Source organism: Coenobita brevimanus, chromosome 1, assembly GCF_032717465.1.
Source record: "Coenobita brevimanus isolate Jiangsu-jjx chromosome 1, ASM3271746v2, whole genome shotgun sequence".
Classification (NCBI taxonomy): Eukaryota; Metazoa; Arthropoda; class Malacostraca; order Decapoda; family Coenobitidae; genus Coenobita; species Coenobita brevimanus.
This window is the reverse complement of record NC_136954.1, coordinates 19493232-19513714: the sequence shown is the minus strand read 5'-3', so window position 1 is coordinate 19513714 and position 20483 is coordinate 19493232. Positions and strand designations below refer to the sequence as shown.

Here is a 20483-nt window from a genome sequence, read left to right as displayed (position 1 = left end):
AAGGCCCTCATTCGTACTGGGTAAAGAAGCTCCGTCGATATGAATTCGATATAAATAACATAAAGAAGAATGTTTCGGTATAGTATACAAAGTGAATATGCAGCTACAAACCCAAATCCATCCATATATTCCAACAAAAATACGATTGTGTATTATTAGGTACATTATTCAGGATTATTTGTTGGTTGATTTGGGTTTGTTGCCTTATTTGTGGGGTTTAAGTAACTTGGGTCACTACTGGAGGGTTAGTGGCATTTACCATTTTGCCTTGTAACTGGGAGGAAGCTTTGTTTTGAGTTGAAGTTGGGATTTAATTATACTTCTTTCATTCTTTACTTTAATTATTTATCTGAAAAGGGTCTTTTATTTTTTAGTATTAATAATAAGTGTCATGCTGACAGTATTGCCCAATGATGGCCTGTGGCGGGCCGAAATTCGCATTCAGAATGAATTTCAGAGCATTTTCTATCTTTTTTATTACTTCATAGGAAATTGTGATGCCTTAGATCGCAGTAGATTGTGTGTGTGTGTGTGTGTGTGTGTGTGTGTGTGTGTGTGTGTGTAAAATATTAGCAAATGAAAAGACACTGTGCATAGTAAAATGGTGTTGAGCGACTGGTGTGAGTGTGTGGTGATTGGTGTGGGCTTGGGTGATTCATGGCGGTAGGTAACGGCATATAAACAGAGACCGGGAAGGGGATCAGACGTCATCCTGGAGACGCTGGGGGAGGAAGGGGGGGGGGAGGGGATTGTGCTGGTGGTGGAAATACAATATAGCAATATTTGAGGCGTGATGTGGCCAGATGATCGGAAAGGTGGTGGTGGTTGGTGGGGGGAGGATGGTGGAGATTTTATTAGTAAATGTGGTAGTGGTTGGTGTGGTGTTTTTAACACAAGGAAGAAGGACCCAGAGGCCAGAAGCCCGCAAGGTTGTTCCCTCCAAGAAGAAACAAAAACAAGATAACAGAGAACCAACTTGAAGATGGTATGGTTAATGTGATAAGGAGGTTAGTAATGGGTGGAAACTCGGTTGTGGTGGAGGGGAAATTGGAGATATTTGGTGTAGTGGTAATGTTGATGATGGTAGTAGTGTTGGGTAGTAGTGGTGGTGAGGGTGACAGTTCAGTGATGGTAACAGTAGTTAGGGTGGTGGTAGAGGTGTGGGTGGGGGTAGTGTTCTAAGGATGGTGGTAGTGGTGTGCAAAGCGGTAGAACTGGGGATGGTAGTAGTAATAGTAATGGTAGTGGTGAAACTAGTGATAGGAATTGTAATAGCGTGTGTGTTTGTGATGGAGGAAGTACAGGTGATGGTATTAGTGGTTAGGGAGATGCTAGTCATGATTGAGTAACAACTGGTGATGGTGTTTTTGGTGATGGTGGTTGAATTGCTGGCGATGATGATGGAGATGATGATAAAAGTATAAAAGAAGGGGAGAATGGTGGCACATATGTTGAAGCCTGTTGCATAGGGTCCCGGCCATTTGTCTTCCTGGACAGCGCGCGCGCGTGCGTGCGTGCGTGCGTGCGTGCGTGTGTGTGTGTGTGTGTGTGTGTGTGTGTGTGTGTGTGTGTGTGTGTGTGTGTGTGTGTGTGGCAACACTGCATATTATATAATACATAAATACCCACACCGATAATGTCAACTCCCGTTACCACCATGTTTTTTCTTGTTTTATTCTTGCAATTCCCAGACGATCTTATATAGCCCTGGAAGGAAATTGAAAATCCCCTACACAAAGAGGGGACGTAACTGAATTTTTCTTTTTTCGCTTTTCAGTCTTGCACTTTTTCAATCTTGCACTTATTGAATGTAAAAAAAAAAAAGTAGACATTATAAAGGATGAAAGGTGTTATGGGAAGTACAAAATGACTTAGATATTTGGAACACTGACCAAGCCGTCCCTATAACACACGAGAACTGAACCATGCGATCAGTGAACGTAAACAGACGGACTGTATGAGGAACTTAAAAAGAAAAAAAAAAATCGAGATATAGAAAATGATGCAGGACAGACACGTAACATTGAATGAGCCGTCCCCGTAACACACGAGAATTCCTTAACAAAGAGGCAAAAGAACGTAATTCATGAACCACCGGGTATTGACAAAAAAAAAAAAAAAAAAAAAAAAAAAAACAGATACATATGATAACGGATTCAGGAATTAGAAAATGATGCATGGTGGGTACTGTGAGTGTGCCGTAGCGAGTAGTGGGAAGCAGCCCCCCCCCCCACCCCAAGAAATTTGAGAAAAATTATTACATATTGCAAATTATTACAATTATTACGAGAGAGAGAGAGAGAGAGAGAGAGAGAGAGAGAGAGAGAGAGAGAGAGAATTTTTGCAGTGCGGTGAGGCGATTCTTTGATTTTGTGGTGAAATTGTTATGCATTATTTTTTCAGTGAGAAGGGAGTCGTAGCGGGACTACTCGTGTTGGGAGGTTATACTTGTGTGGTGAGATTCTTGTGTGATAAGATTCTTTTGTGATGAGAGGGTTCTTCTGTGATGACAGGATTATTGTGTGATGAGACAGCTGTTGTTGGGAAATGGTTTTTGTGTGGTGACAGGATTATTGTGATGAGAGGATTTTTGTGTGTTGAGATGATTGTTGTGCTGAAAGGATTGTTGTGTGATGAGACGATTGTTGTGTGGTGAGACAGTTATGGTGAGACGATTGTTGTGGTGTAAAGATTGTTGTGTGGTGAGATGATTGTTGTTCGGCGAGACTGTTGTTGTGTGATGATATGATTGTTGTGTGGTGAGACTATTGTTGTGTGGTGAGACGATTGTTGTGTGGTGAGATGATTGCTGTGTGGTGAGATGATTGGTGTGGTGAGACGATTGGTGTGTGGTGAGACGTTTCTTGTGTGGTGTGGCGATTCTTGTGTGGTAAGTAATGAGGGGATTCTTGAACGACGAGCCCATTCTTGTGGTGGACAGCTTCTCGTGTGTTGATAGGATTCCTGGGCCCTATGAAGAGAAAGTGTGGTGGGATGTGGAGCTGTGGCCACAACTCCACCCAGATCGTGTGTGGAGTGCCCCCCCCCCACACTCCCCAGGGAACTCATATTCCCCCCTACTCCCCAGGGATCTTACTCCCCCCTCTCCCACTCCACAGGGATCAATTACCCCTCCTCCCCACACTGTTGTTTACCTAATTGTAGACCTGATATTGACTGCCCCCTTGTTTCGTTGTTTCTGTGTACCCTCTGTGGTTGGGTCCGCTGCTCTGAAGTTTGTGGTCCTTGAACTCTTGCATTGCTGTCTTTCAGTGTCTTTCTGTCTCTTTTTTCTTTGTCTCTCATTTATACCTAACTTGCGGACACGAAATAAGCTACTCTCTTCCTAGTTTGTTTATTTTCCCACCTGTTCTCTTTTTTCCAAGTTATCTTTTCGAACTTCCTATCTATCACTGTAGTTTTTTCCATTGTCTGTTGTTTGTCTAATTGTGGGTTGGAGGTCGGGTACCCTTCTTTTGCTTGGCTTTTATGTCCTTCTCTGTCGCTTTATGTGCTGTCTTCTGAAGGCTTTGACCCTTCTCAGTACTCTTTTATATAATATGTTTCAAACTCACGACGTTTTTTTTTTTTTTTTTTTTTTTTAAATACAAAACTGTGGACTTGAAATCAAACACTCCGTTGCATTGGTGTCTTTGTCCCTGTGGTTGTCAGTTCACTTCGAGAGGTCTTTTCTGTGCTGAATGTCATCGTGAGGCATTAACGAGAATACAAATGTAAAAATTAGTAACCGCTGAGGAGTAGCTGGTGAACCCATGAGACTGAGCTGTTCATTGGACACTGAGAGAACTACAGTATGGTCTTTTCTCTTGGTCCAGATTTTTGTGCGTTTGAAGATTCTTGAATGTAATTCAGCGGTAGAATAAGACAAGCACAGTTCTCCATCCTTTCCATAGTGCGTCTTCGTGACTGGCATCATATTCTAGTGTTAATCTACTGTTACAACTCAGCATTCAAGATGGAGAGATGGCAATTTCAGGCCAAGTTGGAGTAAAAAGGGTATAGGTGGGCAGCACCGACAAGATAACACTCTTTACAATTTTTATTAACACTAGGCGATTTAATAAGAAAGACCTTATTCCTAAGAAAGTTAAAACCTGTCGTAGTTAACCCATTAAGTGGCTGTAGCATATTTAGCGATTTTATTCTTACCAACACCAGAGAATATTAAACTGGTACGGTCTTATTTCAGTAATTGGGTTAAAGGAAAAATATGTGATATCAAAAGTTATCTCTTCCAGGTTGCGAGCAAAATGAATGTTGAATCTGGCCCGGAGATGTACTGTAGTGTTTTTAGGTGAACCCTGCCTGCTTTCCTTTCCTCCATCCTTACCTGTATATTCTTTTATTTTTTTCTCCTTTCTTTCTTTCTTTCCTTCCTTCCTTCCTTCCTTCCTGCTTTCTTTTTATTTTTTCTTCCATATTCATTCTTTTTTTCCTTCCATATTCTTTCCTTCCTTCCATCCCTTCCTTCCTTCCTTCCGTCCTTCCTTCCTTCCTTCTTATTTTCCTCTAATTTTTTTCAATCTTTCATTCAGCACCAAAATGCTGACGTCTAAACTCAGGCTGCCATGACTCACTCAGTGTGGTGTAAGCTGGACAAGAGTTGCGTTGTCTCGACTGCTGGGGGTTAATTGTACCGGTATTAACACTGAGGCTCCAGTGACTCACTCTCAGCTGAATAAAATCGTCTGGCGTTTGCTGGAATGGATACAAAGAACTGTGTCGACCTTGAGAAGGTTGAAGTAGTTTGTTCTTGCCAAGGTTGACAAAATTACGACGATAGTCACTGCTTAGCTGAAGTTAGACAAAATTACGACGATAGTCACTGCTTAGCTGAATGTAATCGTCTGTTTGTGGCAAGAATAAGATAACTAAGAATTCTGTCGTTGTCAGGGAGTTAATGAAATCGTCTGAAGGTAAAGATACAGGTGACCAAACGCTAAGAGACGCTTAACCACGGTGTTCAAATCCGTAGCTTAGGCCTTTGAGCCTGTGGCGGATAATTCACCAAGTATAGTACACGTTATGTTATCTTCTTTAAGTGTTACCACCATAATCATCATCATCATCATCATCATCCCGTTTCTCTCTCTCTCTCTCTCTCTCTCTCTCTCTCTCTCTCTCTCTCTCTCTCTCTTTTTTTCCCCTCACGTAAATGTGGGCTGAAGTAGGGTCCACCGAACAAGAAAAAGGAAAAACATGTAGTGGGAGAACGTATACCTACAACATACCCATTGACAGACCACACACCCTTGTACTCACTATTCAAGCCCGCGGAATCCCGAGCTCCACTTTACAGGCATAACCATCCACACATACCGGTACTTGATGTGCTTCATCTTACATATCACATACTCATTCCGATAACATAAAGAAAGTGATACCAAGCCCTTGTCATGCACTCCCCTCTACAAAATTTATTCAGTCGGTTCGCTTCCTTGTAAGTTTCCGAGCCACATCAGCCTCCACACCTGTCTCTCACACATTCATTCACCATACCTATCCACCTTGTACCTGGTCCATCACGCTTCCTCCCTTCGCCCAGCTCACTCACATACGCCCCTGCCACCAAATTGTATACGTCTATTTTCCCCATATGACCATACCGTCTAGACACACACACTGCTGCTTTATTGTCCATAGACATCCTTACTCCATATCTTTCACGAATCACATTATTTCATCCACTCTTTTCAGTCCACACGTATTTCTCAATAACCCCATCTCCACTGCTCAAACTCCTGGCTACTGGTTTTCACGCCACACCAAAGTCTCACACCCATTTGATAATGTGGGCACTATCCTCTTGCAGCTGCCAGACTCATAACTCTGTTCTGTATCAAGGCCGTCATAACACGAACCACTTACCTTCCCTGTGCCACTCTGCCTTCCAATTCCTTTGCACATTTACCTCATTTCTGTTGTTGCATCCAGGTACTTGGGCCAGTTGCTAGAACGAGGCTTGAGTCAGACTTGAAAGTCGTGCTTGGGACGGTAGCCAGCCGAGGTTCAAGGGTTACTCAAGTCTGGCTCAATCAGCTCAACTTGGCCATATGCTGAATTGAAGTTCAAGTCTGAGTTCAGAAAGTAGTGCTTAAATCGCGGGCTCAGAGCAAGCCTCAGGCTGTTTTCAAATCAGCCAATCACAGCGCCAAAGTTACATAGAGTTACATAGATACACAGACCACACAGACCTTACGGCCCCTACGAGGTGGTCCGGCCTTAATCCTAATATAGTGCATAGGAGCAGGAGAAAAGGACAGCACAGCAGAAGGCTCTCTCCCCCACCCTCCAGACCCTCCGGCATTTGCCGTACAGGAAACAAGAGAGGAAGTAATACCTTGCAGGAATGAAAAACCTGAAGGAATTTAATAGGATCGGCAGAAAGTAGAATAATATGGAAAAGGAAAATTTGGGCATACAGCCACATACTTACTCTATGCATGCATTTTTTTTTTTTTAAATCAAAAGATGAATAGAATGTTTATCTATTATTTATATTCTATAATACTGTCTGTGTCTAATAGACACATGAATGCAGACGCGAATATGCAATAATTGCTCCATCCTAACTAAACGGTACCAATTGCGTCGAGGTAAATGTCCAGTCTCTTTTTAAATATATTTATGGTACCACTCTCACTCACATTCCCAGGGAGTGTATTCCATTCGCTTACAACGGAGTAGGGGGGCGCGGTAGCACAGTGGTAGCGCGCTGGACTTGTGATCGGGGGATTGCAAGTTCGAGCCTCGCCCGGGCTGCCGTGCCGGGAGGGGTAGCTCCCTCCTGTAACCCTAGCGGGGCTATATAGTCCAATACAGGGCTTAGCTCGGGGGAACTCCATTTCTCTTATTTTTTTTACAACGGAGTAAGTGAAGAAGTTTTTGGCTGTATCAAGATTAGCATACCTTGCTTGCAACTTCATACCATTTCCTCGAGTTACAGTCTCGGCAATTACTGTGAATAGCTTGCTTGAATCAGTACTACTAAAGCCTTTTAGCATCTTAAAACATTCAATCAGTTGTCCCCTGAGTCTCCGTTTTCTAAGAGAGAATCGGTTTAATTCCCTGAGTCTCTCGAGGTATGGTTTATTCCTCAAGGACGGGATTAACTTGGTAGCCCTACGCTGGACCGCTTCCAGTATTTCTATATCTTTAATTAGGTGAGGCGCCCAAAATTGCACTGCAAACTCTAAATGTGGCCTGACTATGCTTTTGTATAGGGGGATTACAATATCTTTGCTTTTATATGTAAAATGTCTTTTGATGAAGCCTAGGGCCCTGTTGGCTTTATTGGGGGCAGAGATGCATTGATTTGAACATTTCAGATCGTCTGAAATTAGTACGTCTAGATCCTTAACTAGTGAGGACTTGCTAATGATTTGGCCGTTCATTTCGTAATCATACCTTTTGTTTTTCTTCCCACATTGCAGTACCTGACATTTGCTTACATTGAAGGGCATTTGCCATTTTTCTGACCAGCTGATAATTTTATTAAGGTCATTTTGAAGGATAATTCTGTCTTCTTCAGTTAATATAGTGTTGCCAATTTTTGTGTCGTCTGCAAATTTAGAAATGAAGTTGTTTAGGCCAACATCGATATCGTTAACATACATAATAAATGGGACTGGTCCCAACACTGATCCCTGAGGAACACCACTTGTCACTGGAGCCCAGTCTGACTCTACTCCATTTATAACAACTCGTTGCTTTCTCTCACTTATCCACCTGTGAATATTTCTGTCAATTCCAAGTGATCTTACTTTTGTCATTAGTTTATCATGAGGCACTTTGTCAAAGGCTTTCTGGAAGTCTAAGTAGATTATATCAAGTGACCTGGTACAATCATTCATTTTAAAAAGTGTATCGTAAAACTCAATTAAATTTGTCACGCATGATCTCCGCGTTCTAAAGCCATGCTGGCTGTTCCTAATTACGTTATTAGTTTCTAGGAACTCAACTATCCTCTCTCTAATTAATGATTCGAGGATCTTTCCCAAGACAGAGGTTAGGCTAATTGGTCTATAATTACCTGGTTGATCTCTACTGCCCTTTTTATATATAGGGGTCACGTTAGCCAGTCTCCAGTCTGCTGGAACCTTTCCTTGTTGTAGGGACTTGTTAAAGATAGATGTTAGAGGGCTGCATATTACATCCATCACATTTTTTAGTATTTTAGGGTAGAAATTGTCTGGGCCGGGAGTCTTATTACTGTTCATTTTATTAAGTTTATCTCTCACATCATTACTGCTAATATGCGTATCACTTAGTGCGTTTTGGGTTGACATTTGATGCTCTTCGATGGTGTCATTGGCGTCTACTGTGAAAACTGAACTGAAAAACTTATTTACAGTAGAGGCAATTTCCTGATCGTCCAAGATAAGAGCACCCTCGTCGCTGATAAGTGGACCAAATTCAGCAGATAGGGCAGGTTTAACCAACGAGATTTTATAACAACGTTAAATGATATATACAGTCAGTTGTCATAAACTGCGTGGATATTTCCCTTTCCGAGACCTGGGTAGCGTAGGCTATGTCACATTTCCTATTTTTTTTTTCTCCTCCGTCCTTCCATCCCTCCTCCTCCTCCCCCTCTCCTCTGTGTCTACCTATCCTTCGTCCTGTCCTCCCCCTCATTCTTTCCTTTTCTCCTTCCTTTCGTCTTTCCTACTCCTCTTCCCCCCTCCCACCTCCCCATTCCTTCTTCCCTCCGTCCTTCCAGACCCACCGTTTCTCCTGCCTTCTTCCTTCCGTTGTTCCATCCCTTCTCCTCCTCCTTCTCCTTCCTTCTTCCATCCTCCTCCTTCCTCCCCTTCTTTCTTCCCTCCTCCTCCTCCTCTTACCTTCCCCTATCTCACCGTTTCTCTTCTATATGATCATATTCTCGTGGGATTAGGAGGCTCCCTAGCACTGACTTGCCGACAGTTGATTTGGAATATCACATCGTAACCGCTTCAGCCCCATGACGTGCTTCATAATCTACTGTTGCCACCACCAGACGATTTAATTCAGCCTTGCACAGACTTCAGACATGGGGAATCAGCCTAGATATTGACTTTATTAGCCCCTTTACTAATACATGTCTGTCATGGGTTGAATAAATCACCCGCTTATATTAAGAAAATATTAATATGTCATCGAACTGAAGAAGTTCACTTTCTCTCGTATGTTGTTATCTTCTTTGCACAGATAACATGCCGTAGAATGGGGCAACTCCGACCGTTTTGAAAATATTTTGTATAAGTAAAAAATGAATAATAAGAGCAAATAAGTATGAAAAATTAAGACTGCACATTTTTTTACGTTTTTTCTTTCAAACCAGTTGGAGTTGCCTTAAAGGGTCTATTTGTTCTCTAATACATCCAGAAATGAACAGGTAAAGCGGAGGTTCTGTATCGTGTTTGTTCTATCCTGCCGAGGATCCCTAACCCTTTCCAGCTCAGCTGGTCGCCCGTTGTGATCAGACTGGAGGGTTAGTTTGACTCGTAACCAAGAACACTCAAACTTACATCATAACCGAGTCTCACCAAATGCCACGCCGCCATCACTTAGGGCAAGTGTTCGTGGGCCCTTCAGGCCTCTTGCACTTGCTTCTATGGAGGGGTCTCGTGTTGCGTGCTCACTTTCTTGTGCTTCGCACTCATTTCCTCGTGCTTCTCGCTCGTTTCCTCGTGCTTCGTGCGCGCGTTGCGATCATTTCAGGTAATCCGAGTCACGTTTATGTGCTGTTCTAGTGTAAGGTTGTTACTATCGGCCGTCAAGGTGACATCGAACGGCCCATGATGGTCCGTTTATGTGGTGTTCTAGTCTAACGCTGTCATTTGAATTTTTTGCAGCTAATCAATTGATCGTGTTATTTGCAGCTTCGGGAATGGAACCCAAGTTGTTTGCACGCAAGTCCGAGATATTAACCACTCGGCCACGGCAATCGACCGGGCGCCAGGAGCGGCATTTTGTGGTCAAAATTTGATCGCACTATAGTATATTAGATATAAAGCCATCAAAAACTCTATGGTGAACGCAACCTTAATTTCACGTACTCACGCTGGGAGCGGCGTTTTTTGGTCAAACTTTGATTGCTCATTAATTATAGTGAAAGCTTTTCAATCGTGATGGGACCAAGTTTTTTCACATCAGCGAATTTTTTGTGATTTTTGTGCCAAGTTTGATGCGATTTGTATGTGTAGTTTCGGCTGCCCAAAATACACACGCACACGTGTTCTGCTATAATATATTAGATTTAGAATGTGGGTATGATTCAGTTCCATCTGGTGAGAGCAAGTTGACTATACCGCACCATATTTACACTTTTCCATGAGGCCTATTGCACAGTTAAGCTTAAACGGTGAAATTCACGAAGTACCAATTTGCTAAGTGAAACAGCTGCCAGCCATTTCGGAAAACTCAAGTGGTATTTCAAAAAGAATTATATCCGTGGACACTTTTCAAACGCCTGCCATGTCATCAGCATCAGGTAGTATATTATGTAGCAGTTTTATATACAGGTTGTCTTTATAAACAGCACTGAACTAGAGACTCCCCTGGCAGTATCTTGTGTGTTGTGGGGACGGCTCAGTCTGCTGGTGTGGGTGTAGGTGAGGCAGTGAGTGTGGGAAATGTATAAATGATGCTGAATAGACATTGAGAACGGTATCTAAACCGTCCCAGCAACACACAAGATATTCGGCCGGTGGAGTGAACGACGAGTGTATACGGACCAGCGTGTATTACGAATTAGCTGACAAGGATGAAAAGGAGGAATGTATTCAGTGTTTTGTACATCTGGCGAAACAGAGGGATGGAAGGAGAGGAGATGAGGAGGGATTGAAGGACGGACAGATGGAGAGGGGAGGAGGAGGGATGGAAGGACGGAGGGATGGAGAGGAGAGGAGGAAGGATGGAAAGACTAAGGGATAGAGAGGAAAGGAAAAGGAAGACGAGGAGGAGGAGGAGGAAGAAGACGAAAAAAAGAAGATGAGGAGGGATGGAAGGACTAAGGGATAGAGAGGAGAGGAAAAGGAAGACGAGGAGGAGGAGGAAGAAGAAAAAAAGAAGAGGAGGAGGAGGAGGAGGAGGAGGAAGAAAAGAAAAAAGAAAAAAAGAGGAGGAGGAGGAGGACAAGAAAGGAGAGAGGGACGTGTGAAGAATGGCAGTAGTGAGAGGAGTGAGGGAGGGATCTGGGGATGAATGGGAAAATCGAGAAATCCATTTTGGTGAAGGGAGAAAGAAAGTATGTTAATAGCGATAAAATTTTGATGGTGATGGTCATGGTGAGGTTCAGCATAATGATGAGGGTGACTAATGGGGTAGGAGGAGGAGGAGGAGGACGAGGAGGAGGACGACGACGACGACGAGTAGGAGGAGGATGCATGGAAGAATAATGGCCGTACAATGAAATGATGTTTTTATTAGGGTACAACATATTATATGGCCCGACCTGGACCCCCTGAAGGTATAAACAGACAACATTTGCGTGTATGTATATCGTGCAGAGAGAGAGAGATGCTGATCAGAAGGAAGGAAGGAAGGAAGGAGGGAGAAAAGAAAGAAGTAACGAGGCAGAGATGATAATGGTAGGGAGGAGGGGGGAAGAAAGAGTGATGGGAAGAGAAGAAGCGTGGGAGGGAAGGTGGTAGGAAGGGAGGAAGGGGAAAATGGAGTGTGAGGATGGGGAGGAAGGAAGGAGAAAAAGACGGAAAGAAGGAATCGAAGAAAGATGGAAGGAAGGAAGGATGAGGGAGGAAGGAGCCGAAGAAAGATGGAGAAAAAGTAGGAAGGAAGGAATGAGGGAAGAAGGAGCCAAAGAAAGAAGGTGGGTGGGAGGGAGGGAAAGGAGGTGCGCTGGAGGGAGGGGCGAGAAGGATGGGAAAAGAGAAAAAGGAAATATTGTAGGAGGGAGGAAGGAGGAGGAAGATAGGGAGTATAATGGAGGAAGGGGAGGGGAGAAGGATGGGGAGGAGGAGGAGGGAAGGGAGGAGGAGGCATGGATTGGGAAGGGGGAGTGTACCTTTTATTTAGGGGGGTGGGGAGCTCTTTGTTATAGGGGAGGTTGTAACAAATTTAGCTGTTCTATAAGTACTAAAAGTCAAAGACAAGGATAGTAAAGTAAGCCGCTGCAGGAGGAGGAGAGGGGGGAGGGGAGGAAGAAGGAGGGAGGAGGGATGGAGAGAAGGAAGAGGGGAGAGGGGAAAAATGAGTGATCGTAAAAATGAATGGCCAGAGGAGAACCGTGATGAGAGAGAGAGAGAGAGAGAGAGAGAGAGAGAGAGAGAGAGAGAGAGAAATTGAAGACCTTAACCCTATCTTACGACGCCTTTTTTAAAAAGTATTATCGCTTCCTCAAGATTATTGTTATTATCCAGCTTAGGAATTCTCGCATATAGACTAGGTAAATAATTAATGCTATCTCTAATCCCTAAGTTCAAAAAGTCTCACATCGTGAAGAAAATCGTCTGGAGATTGCAAAAGCGAAATCGAATGTCGTGCTCTTACTGAATGGGTCAGCCTCTTCACTGTTAACCTCTCTTTTCTTCCACTCCTTACCAACCTCATATGAAGACGATTTTTCTGTATTCTTGCAAACACTGGACGGCTTTACACAACTTCGGAGAGACTTTTAAGAACCATGAGTGTTAGTTATGGCCTCCATGAACCGCTTCACTACGAGGCGTCTCCCCTATATCAAACTGAATCCTCTCGTACAAGGAAAACATGAAAAAAAAAAAAAAGATTGGCACATGAGTGAAGAGGTTAATCAGAGTACCTTCAAGCGAGTTTATTAAGATTTATCTGTTTATTTATCTCTATGTGTGTCTGTCTATCTATCTATCTGTGCATATCTGTCTGCCAGTCTGTCTATCTATTTTTTATATCTCTGTTACTAAGGTGGTTATCAAAGGCTGTAGCTGACTCCTCCAGTTGAAAGAGGCTCTTTTAAGCTGCATAAATACGCCCGAAGGGAGCATAGAAAGATGAAAAAGACGTCATCATAGGTAAAGGATTAAGAAAATAATAGGAAGGATAACGGCGAAGAAATAAGGAGGAGGAGAAGAGATTAACGGGGGAAATGATGGAGAGAAGGTGGGAGGAGAGAAGAGAGATGATAAAAGACAAAGGAGGAGCGAAGACAAGAATGAGAGAGGTTGGAGAGAAGGAAGAAGGATGTTAAGAGAGAAGGAGTGAGAAGAAGAGAGTGTGGGAGGAGGGAAAGACTAGAGAAAGTGATGAAGGGGGGAATAGGGAGAGCGAGAGAGAGGGGGGGGGTGGAGGGTAATCTGACGTGATGGGGGAGGTCTGACATTTTCCTTCCACACCATTAACATACATGGCTTTACCCCCAGCTGGTCCCCAAGCCACAGTATTGAGCAGTGGCGCTGTATTGACTCCTTAGGCTTCGTTATTCACACCCACGACACACCAAGGACACCGCTGATCCCACACCAAGCCGCCCTCCCTCATAGCCCTCCCCTCCGTAACAACCTCCTGAGCCCACCTATAAACTCAATCTTTGGTTTTTTTATTTATTTTTTTTACCTGACAAAGATCCATAACCTCTCTCAGGTCAGTTGATGACTAGGTGTAGGTAAATTGGAGGTTAGATTTGATTAGTTATCATGGAGGCTCATTTCACCACATAACTAAGAGTCGCCAATATCAAAGTACCACCGTTTGGCTTGTAAGATACGATAGTGGCTCAATTCAGTCAGATGAAAGCAAACAGGCTCTTATTACTTGACACATCCACATATTTTTAAAAACCTGCTACCCCAGAACCACAAATTATCCCTTGTCTCTTTCCAAAGCTCACCCACACGCTTACCCATCGATAGAAACCACCTCATTATTCATCTCTAAACCTCATAAACTCATACACACTCACATTCACATTCACTCATAAACATTCACCTGTCCCCCTTTTTAACCCAGTGGTGTGTTCTTTTGTTATAATTTCCTACCTTTAGGCTCTTTCGTTAAGCTTAAAAAGGATGTTTAGTAGAGAAGGAGTTTATGAAGGCTATAACTTAACTACATCAGTGTGATAAGCTCTTCTGAGCAAAACGATCTGGTTACAGGAATAATGCGAAAAATTGTGGTGTGGTTTGAAGGTGTTAAACTCTGCCAACCAACTTCAAAATTCACTCACATACAGTACATCCAGAAATCACTTATCCACCCACCTGTCTCTTTCCAAAAGCCACCTACTTATTCATCTTTAGAGCTCTTTAACTATTTCACCTCAGCCTACCTTTGAGGACCCTACCAACCAACATCAGAGCCCTCCTGTCCACTAATTGCCACTGCCTCCGTATTATATCCCTGCCAGTCAGCCTCAGAGCTCTCCTTTCCACTAATTCACATCCAAAGCTCACCCAGGCCTGTATTCTCCTAAGCCTGAGAGCACCTCATCTTTGCTACTGTATTTCTGTATTTGGCACAGTAACACCTTCAGTCCATCTGTCCACACACTCCCCATCTCTCCATTCACCCCTTCCCCATCCATTTCACTCATCCGTCTACACAGTTCCCATCCACAGACCCTCTCTTCATCGATTCTATTTGTCAGCCCATCCACACATCCACTCCCCATCCACCCAAAAGTTCCCCCATTCACAGTACTCATCCACCTACCCAATCCCTGTTCACAGTATCCAACCACTCCCCATCCACACCACTCGTCCATCCACCTTACCACTATCCACTGTTGGCAATCATTTTCTTTCCCTCTTCCTCCTCCCTTCCTTCATTCCCTTCTCCTCCACTTTTCCTCCCTCTCCCCCAGCCCTCCCTCCCTCCCTCCTCCTGCCTTTCCGTCCTCTCCTCCAGCCTTCTTTCCCTCTCCTCCAGCTTTTCTTCCACCTTCCTCTCCGTTCCTCTCTTTCCTTTTCCTCTCTTCTCACTGTCGACGCCCACTAGTCTTACCTCCTCTCCTCCCATCTCTCACCTAGCCAGCCTCCCTCCATCCCTTCCACTTTCCATCCTTCTCTCTCCTCTTCCTTTCTCTTCCTTCCCTATCAACCTCACCCTTTCATAACTTCTTTCCTTCCACCTCGTACATCCTTCCTCCATTCCTGTCAGCCTCTCTCTTCCTTCCTCATCTGCTTCCCTTCTTTTCATCCTATCTGCCAGCCTCCCTCTCTCCTTTATCGGTTTCGCTCCTTTTCTCTCTCCTTGCCAGCCTCCCTCTCTCCCTTCAGCCAAGTTAGACTCCCTCTTTCTCCCACTCCAGTCCTGTTATCCTCCCTCCTTCTCTTCCTCCACCCCTGTTATCCTCCCTCCTCTTCCTCCACCCCTGTTATCCTCTCTCTCTCTCTCTCTCTCTCTCTCTCTCTCTCTCCAACCATGTTAGCCTTCCTCCGTCTCTTCCTTCCCTCCCTTTGAGCGTTCCTCTCTCCCTCCTAACCTTCCTCCCTCCATCCACCCTGGCCTTCCTTCCAACCTCCCTAAATCCATCCATCCTACCCTCCTCTTCTTCCCTTCTCCCTTCCGTTCCCCCTCAGCCTCCCCCCTTTTCTCCGTCGCAGCCTCCCTCTCTCCCTCCATCTTAAGTGTTATTAATCACCCACGTTATCGGTTTTTATCCTTTTTTCCGGGAGGTTCGGTCGTGTATGCTCCATCGTGGTCGCTTAGGATGTGCTCTTGTCCTTCACACAGAAATAGCGTGAAGCAGAATAATTATTGTTTATATTTTGTTTGTTGTTCTTCGTCTCTATCGTGGTTTTGTTTGTTTTTTCTCCGTTTTATCGCGTTTTTTTCGTTTTTATCGTGTTTCATAGTTTTTTGTGCATCAGATTTTTCTTGGTTTTTATTGTAGCTTTGTTTGACAAGGTGGAACGATACTGTTTATTCCTGCCTCTGTGTGTGTGTGTGTGTGTGTGTGTGTGTGTGTGTGTGTGTGTGTGTGTGTGTTCATATTGAATCTCATGAACGGCTTGAGCTATCAACATGAAACCTTCAGGGTATCAAGATATGGCCAAAAATCTTGGCAGAGTTCGGGCACTTGGGGTCAAGGTCAAGGTCATCAAAATGGCTGCCAAAGGTCAACTATTTTTTATTGCACGCCTTTAGCATCATAATATCTCTTGAACGGCTTCAGCTATTAATATGAGACCGTTAGGGTATCAAGGGATGGCCAAAATCTTGGACTTGGCCAACAGCATATTCTGGTGGGTGATTAGCATTCGGCTCCCGAATACTTCGCTTTCATTTTTTTTTTTTTTTTCGTTTTTATCGTGGGGTTACTTGTGTTTCTCTTTGTTTTATTGTTGTTGTTTTTTGCTTTTTTCGTGTTGTTTGTCTTTTCTTCGTTTTTATCGTAGTTTTGTTTGTTTTCGTTCTTTATTGTGGTTTTACTTTTAGTTATAATCATGGTTTTGTTTGTTTTCTTCATTTTTATCGTGGTTTTGTTTGTTTTTCTCCGTTCTTAGCGTGGTTTTATTTGTATTTTTACCGTGTTTTCGTTTTTATCATGGATTTGTCCGTGTTTTACCTTGAGACTCTCCTTTTGATAGTTCATGCTCCTGTCTTGGTCGCTTAGAATTTATTTTCGTTGTTTACAAGGCTGATGAGGGACGCCTGCCCGTGGTGGCACCGATATAGCTCTGCTACCTAAATATACAAACCATCGTTAACTCTTTCTCCTCTGTAGGAAGGAAGGTGGGCTGCCCAGATTCAGCCTGCAGTTCGCTTAATTAATATTCATAAGAGCCTGGGGTTACAACAACAAATAAACAACAGCTACAACTAACAACTAACCTGACTTTAATGTTTGAGCGTTTTTGTTGGGTGGTGTGTGTGTGTGTGTGTGTGTGTGTGTGTGTGTGTGTGTGTGTGTGTGTGTGTGTGTGTGTGTGGGTGTGTGTGTGTGTGTGTGTGTGTGTGTGTTCTTTTTATGGGGTCTTTGCTTTCTGTTTTTTAGCTGAATTCGGGTTTCTTACCAATTACGTAATTTTTTATGATTTTCAATATAATTTTCTCAATATTTTTTTTAGATTTATTGCTCAATTGTTTATTCTCCATTTTTGTTGTCTTTATTTTTATGTATATTTAAGTTTTTGTAATTTGTTTTGCAGTCTCCATACTTTATGATATTATTTCCATTTCTTATGATTTGTTTTAATTATTTGTGCATCATTTTTTTCGTGAATTATTTTGTATTTATTCATATCTTTTAGTGTAAATTTCCTTCACCTTTCTTCCTTTCTGTTTCTTATAATTTAATTTTGCTTTTAACGATGTTTCCACGTTTCCACATAAGAGTTTTTTTTTAACATTTTGTCAAGTTTTTATAACTTTCTGCCTTAGTGAGGACCGCCAAATCCAATGTGTGTCCCATTCTGTCACTCGCTGTGTCACTGTAACTTTCCAAAGGACGAGTCTCTCTCTCTCTCTCTCTCTCTCTCTCTCTCTCTCAGCTTCCTCCTTCACAGTCATTCCATCGTCCCACCCCTTGTCTGCCTCCACCTCCCCTTTCCCCCCCCCCCAGCTGTCATCGTGAATTTAGCAGCGTGACGTCAGTGGTCGTGCTCAGAATTATGTCGTGCCGAGGTGGTCATTGCGTCAGTCGTTCCCTTCCATTCCTGGCGACATTTTTAGCTCCTTCCCACCGTATTCCGTATTTCCTTATTTAACTCTTGACACCAAGCGACTTACTGTATTTAGATGGACCTCTCATAGCAAAGGATTGATAAGCATTTCCCATTATCTCTTTTTGTACAGTGATGTGTTTGCTTTCCTCGCCACCAGCCATTATTTAACATAGGACAGACCTTTAGTGTGTGTGTGTGTTTAGATAGATAGATAGATAGATAGATGGATATGTAGAGATAAAGATCTGTGAAAACAGTAAAATGTTATGGAGTCCTGTCTGCCCTGCAAATTAATTTACACTTTAGATGGATATAGATAGATGGAGAGAGTGAGAGAGAGAGAGAGAGAGAGAGAGAGAGAGAGAGAGAGAGAGAGAGAGAGAGAGAGAGAAACTTTGAAAATAGTATAATGTTGAGTCTTCATTGTTCTCCAAATCGATTAACCCTCTTCTGATAAATAGATAATAGATAGATAGATAGATAGGTAGATGGATTGATAGTTAGATTGGTATATAGATATAGTCAGAGATCTGACGAAATAGTAAAATGTTATTGAGTCCTCTCACTCTTCACTCTCGCATGTTCGGGACAACCATTTTTATTTCAGCCAATGCCAGACGTCGTTATTGAGCTAGGAGTGAGTCACAGGAGCCTGAGAGTTAAGATGCCAGCTGAATACAGACCCCCAGCATCATGTCTTGTCCCAGCACCAACATGAACCCGGGTCTTGTCAACGGGTCTGTGTCTCTCTCCGCCAACACAACCTTCTGTATAATTCTCCCATTCACCAACTCCGGCCACCCTCTTCACTTTATGCTATTATGGACTTAGGTCTGTATTCTGGGTAGCACAGGAGGCTTCGTAGCTCCTCTTCCTTAGCGATTTATCTTTGTACACCACATATATCGTTTTTATATCGGCATAGTTGGCATCGATAATAGTCACGAGGATATTGGGAGTTTTTATATTTTATGTGCAGAGTAAGTCGCTAAGAAGGAGTGTCACGAACTAACCAAAGATGCTTGGGCCCGGATTCTCGTCGGCTAAGGAAGCTCCCAAACACCCTTTTCTGAGCAACTTATTTTGCTTGTCACACTTTAATGACCATATCCGTGTTACGTAAAGCATTCTAATATCGCCATACTCTGCATTGATAACGTAAAGGACGTTAACCAGCCATTCCAAAAATAAATCACTAAGGAAGAGGTGCTAAGGAATGCAACCCTGTGATATGACAAGATAACAAAAGTCACGGTATCATCCCTTTCCCTGTCATTCACTACTTTCCATTATATTTCCCCCAGCGATTGGTAGTATACGTGCCACCTTCATTCCCGTGGCCCTTTTATATTTTATCTTCTTTAAATGAATTATTTTATTCAGTATAGGTGAGACTTTTAACTTGAAGATTTAGACAGCCTTAGTTATCCCTTTGACTCCTACATCTCCGTCCTGAGTTGTACAAATTTGTACAGATGTAGCTTGAAATAAATAGAATCGTCACGGGACTAAGTAGGTCAGCTGTACACAAGGGAAAATTAGTTCATCAAAAATGTTAAAATCTGTCACGAATAACATTTTCTCCAAGTAACAAAGTAATTGGTTTCTTCAAGTGTACGACAGGTTATTTTATTCATCTCTTAGAAACATACCAGTCAAGAGGTCTAAGGCTGTAGTTTAAGCGGTCACGGTCACTTCCTGGCACTTCTTTTTTAGCGACTTATGCTGCACACTGCGCCTCGATGTTCTCATTTTTTTTTTTTTTTTGTTGATACAATGTCGATATGTTAGCGATATAAAAAGCATACCGGCAAATAATGAGTCGTAATATGCAAAATAAATCGCTGAGGAGGAGATGCAACAGAGCCTCCTCGGCTGCCCACATTGCAACCCGTCAGGTGGTATTCACGTCAGCTTAGGTGGCTCTCAAGCACCTCTTAGTGATTTATTTTGCATATTACACCTGGATAATCACTTGTCTGCAATTTACGCATCCTTGTTGGAAGGACGCAAGTGAAGGTTGAGAGGAGTGGAAGAGAGTTGTTTGAGAGGACTAAAGATTAGGATAAGAGAGAGAAGGATAGAGAAAGAAATGAATGGAGAAAATGACTGGAGGAGGAGGCTGCAGAGTTACACAGAGGTCAAGGTGCTTCTTCCACACAGACCTTACTTACGTTGAGAGACGGAAAGACAATATTCTCCAACCAAGGATGGGCGTCGAGGAAGGAAGGGGTTCATGAAGGGTTTATACGATAGAATCGCTTAAGTTCGAAGAGTTTGTTTTAAGCTGAATAAAATCGTCTGCGGAACACCTGAGGAGCGACCCGGACAAATGGCTGTGTGTGTGTGTGTTTGTGTGTGTGTGTGTGTGTGTGTGTGTGTGTGTGTGTGTGTGTGTGTGTGTGTGTGTGTGTGTGTGTGTGTGTTTTAATCTCTCTTTTTATCTATTGCACGTCTAATTCCCTTTCTTAGTCAATTGAATGTTCTTTGCAGTTCATAATTACTCGTCTTCTTTATTTGTTGTACATACACGTAGTTAACCTTTAAAATTACTACATTCCTCTACTGTTATCATTTTCTACCTTTTGTCACAAGGAGTTTGTTGCTTGGCGGTAGATTATTTATTCATTCATTCGTTAATTCTTTTTCTCTCTCTCTTTTTCAGATCGGGACGTGGAGCGACACCCGAGGACTGGAAACAGTGGCGGTCAAGTACACGAGCCACATGACTGACCGGGTGATGGCTGACAGATCTTACATCGTTACATCCATATTGGTGCGTGTGTGTCTCTCTCTCTCTCTCTCTCTCTCTCTCTCTATCTATCTATCTATCTATCTCTGAATGAGGAATATTATATATACAAGTATTAAGCAGTT

General features: G+C 43.0%; 1 protein-coding gene across 1 annotated transcript in view; it reads left to right on the top strand.

Annotated features, from left to right (window-relative positions):
- Positions 1-20483, top strand: part of LOC145391860 (glutamate receptor 1-like) — a 537754-nt gene that overhangs the window by 384921 nt on the left and 132350 nt on the right. The window contains exon 11 of the mRNA XM_080266379.1: positions 20272-20382. Coding sequence (XP_080122505.1) covers positions 20272-20382 — 111 coding nt within the window. The remainder of the gene's footprint in view (positions 1-20271; positions 20383-20483) is intronic.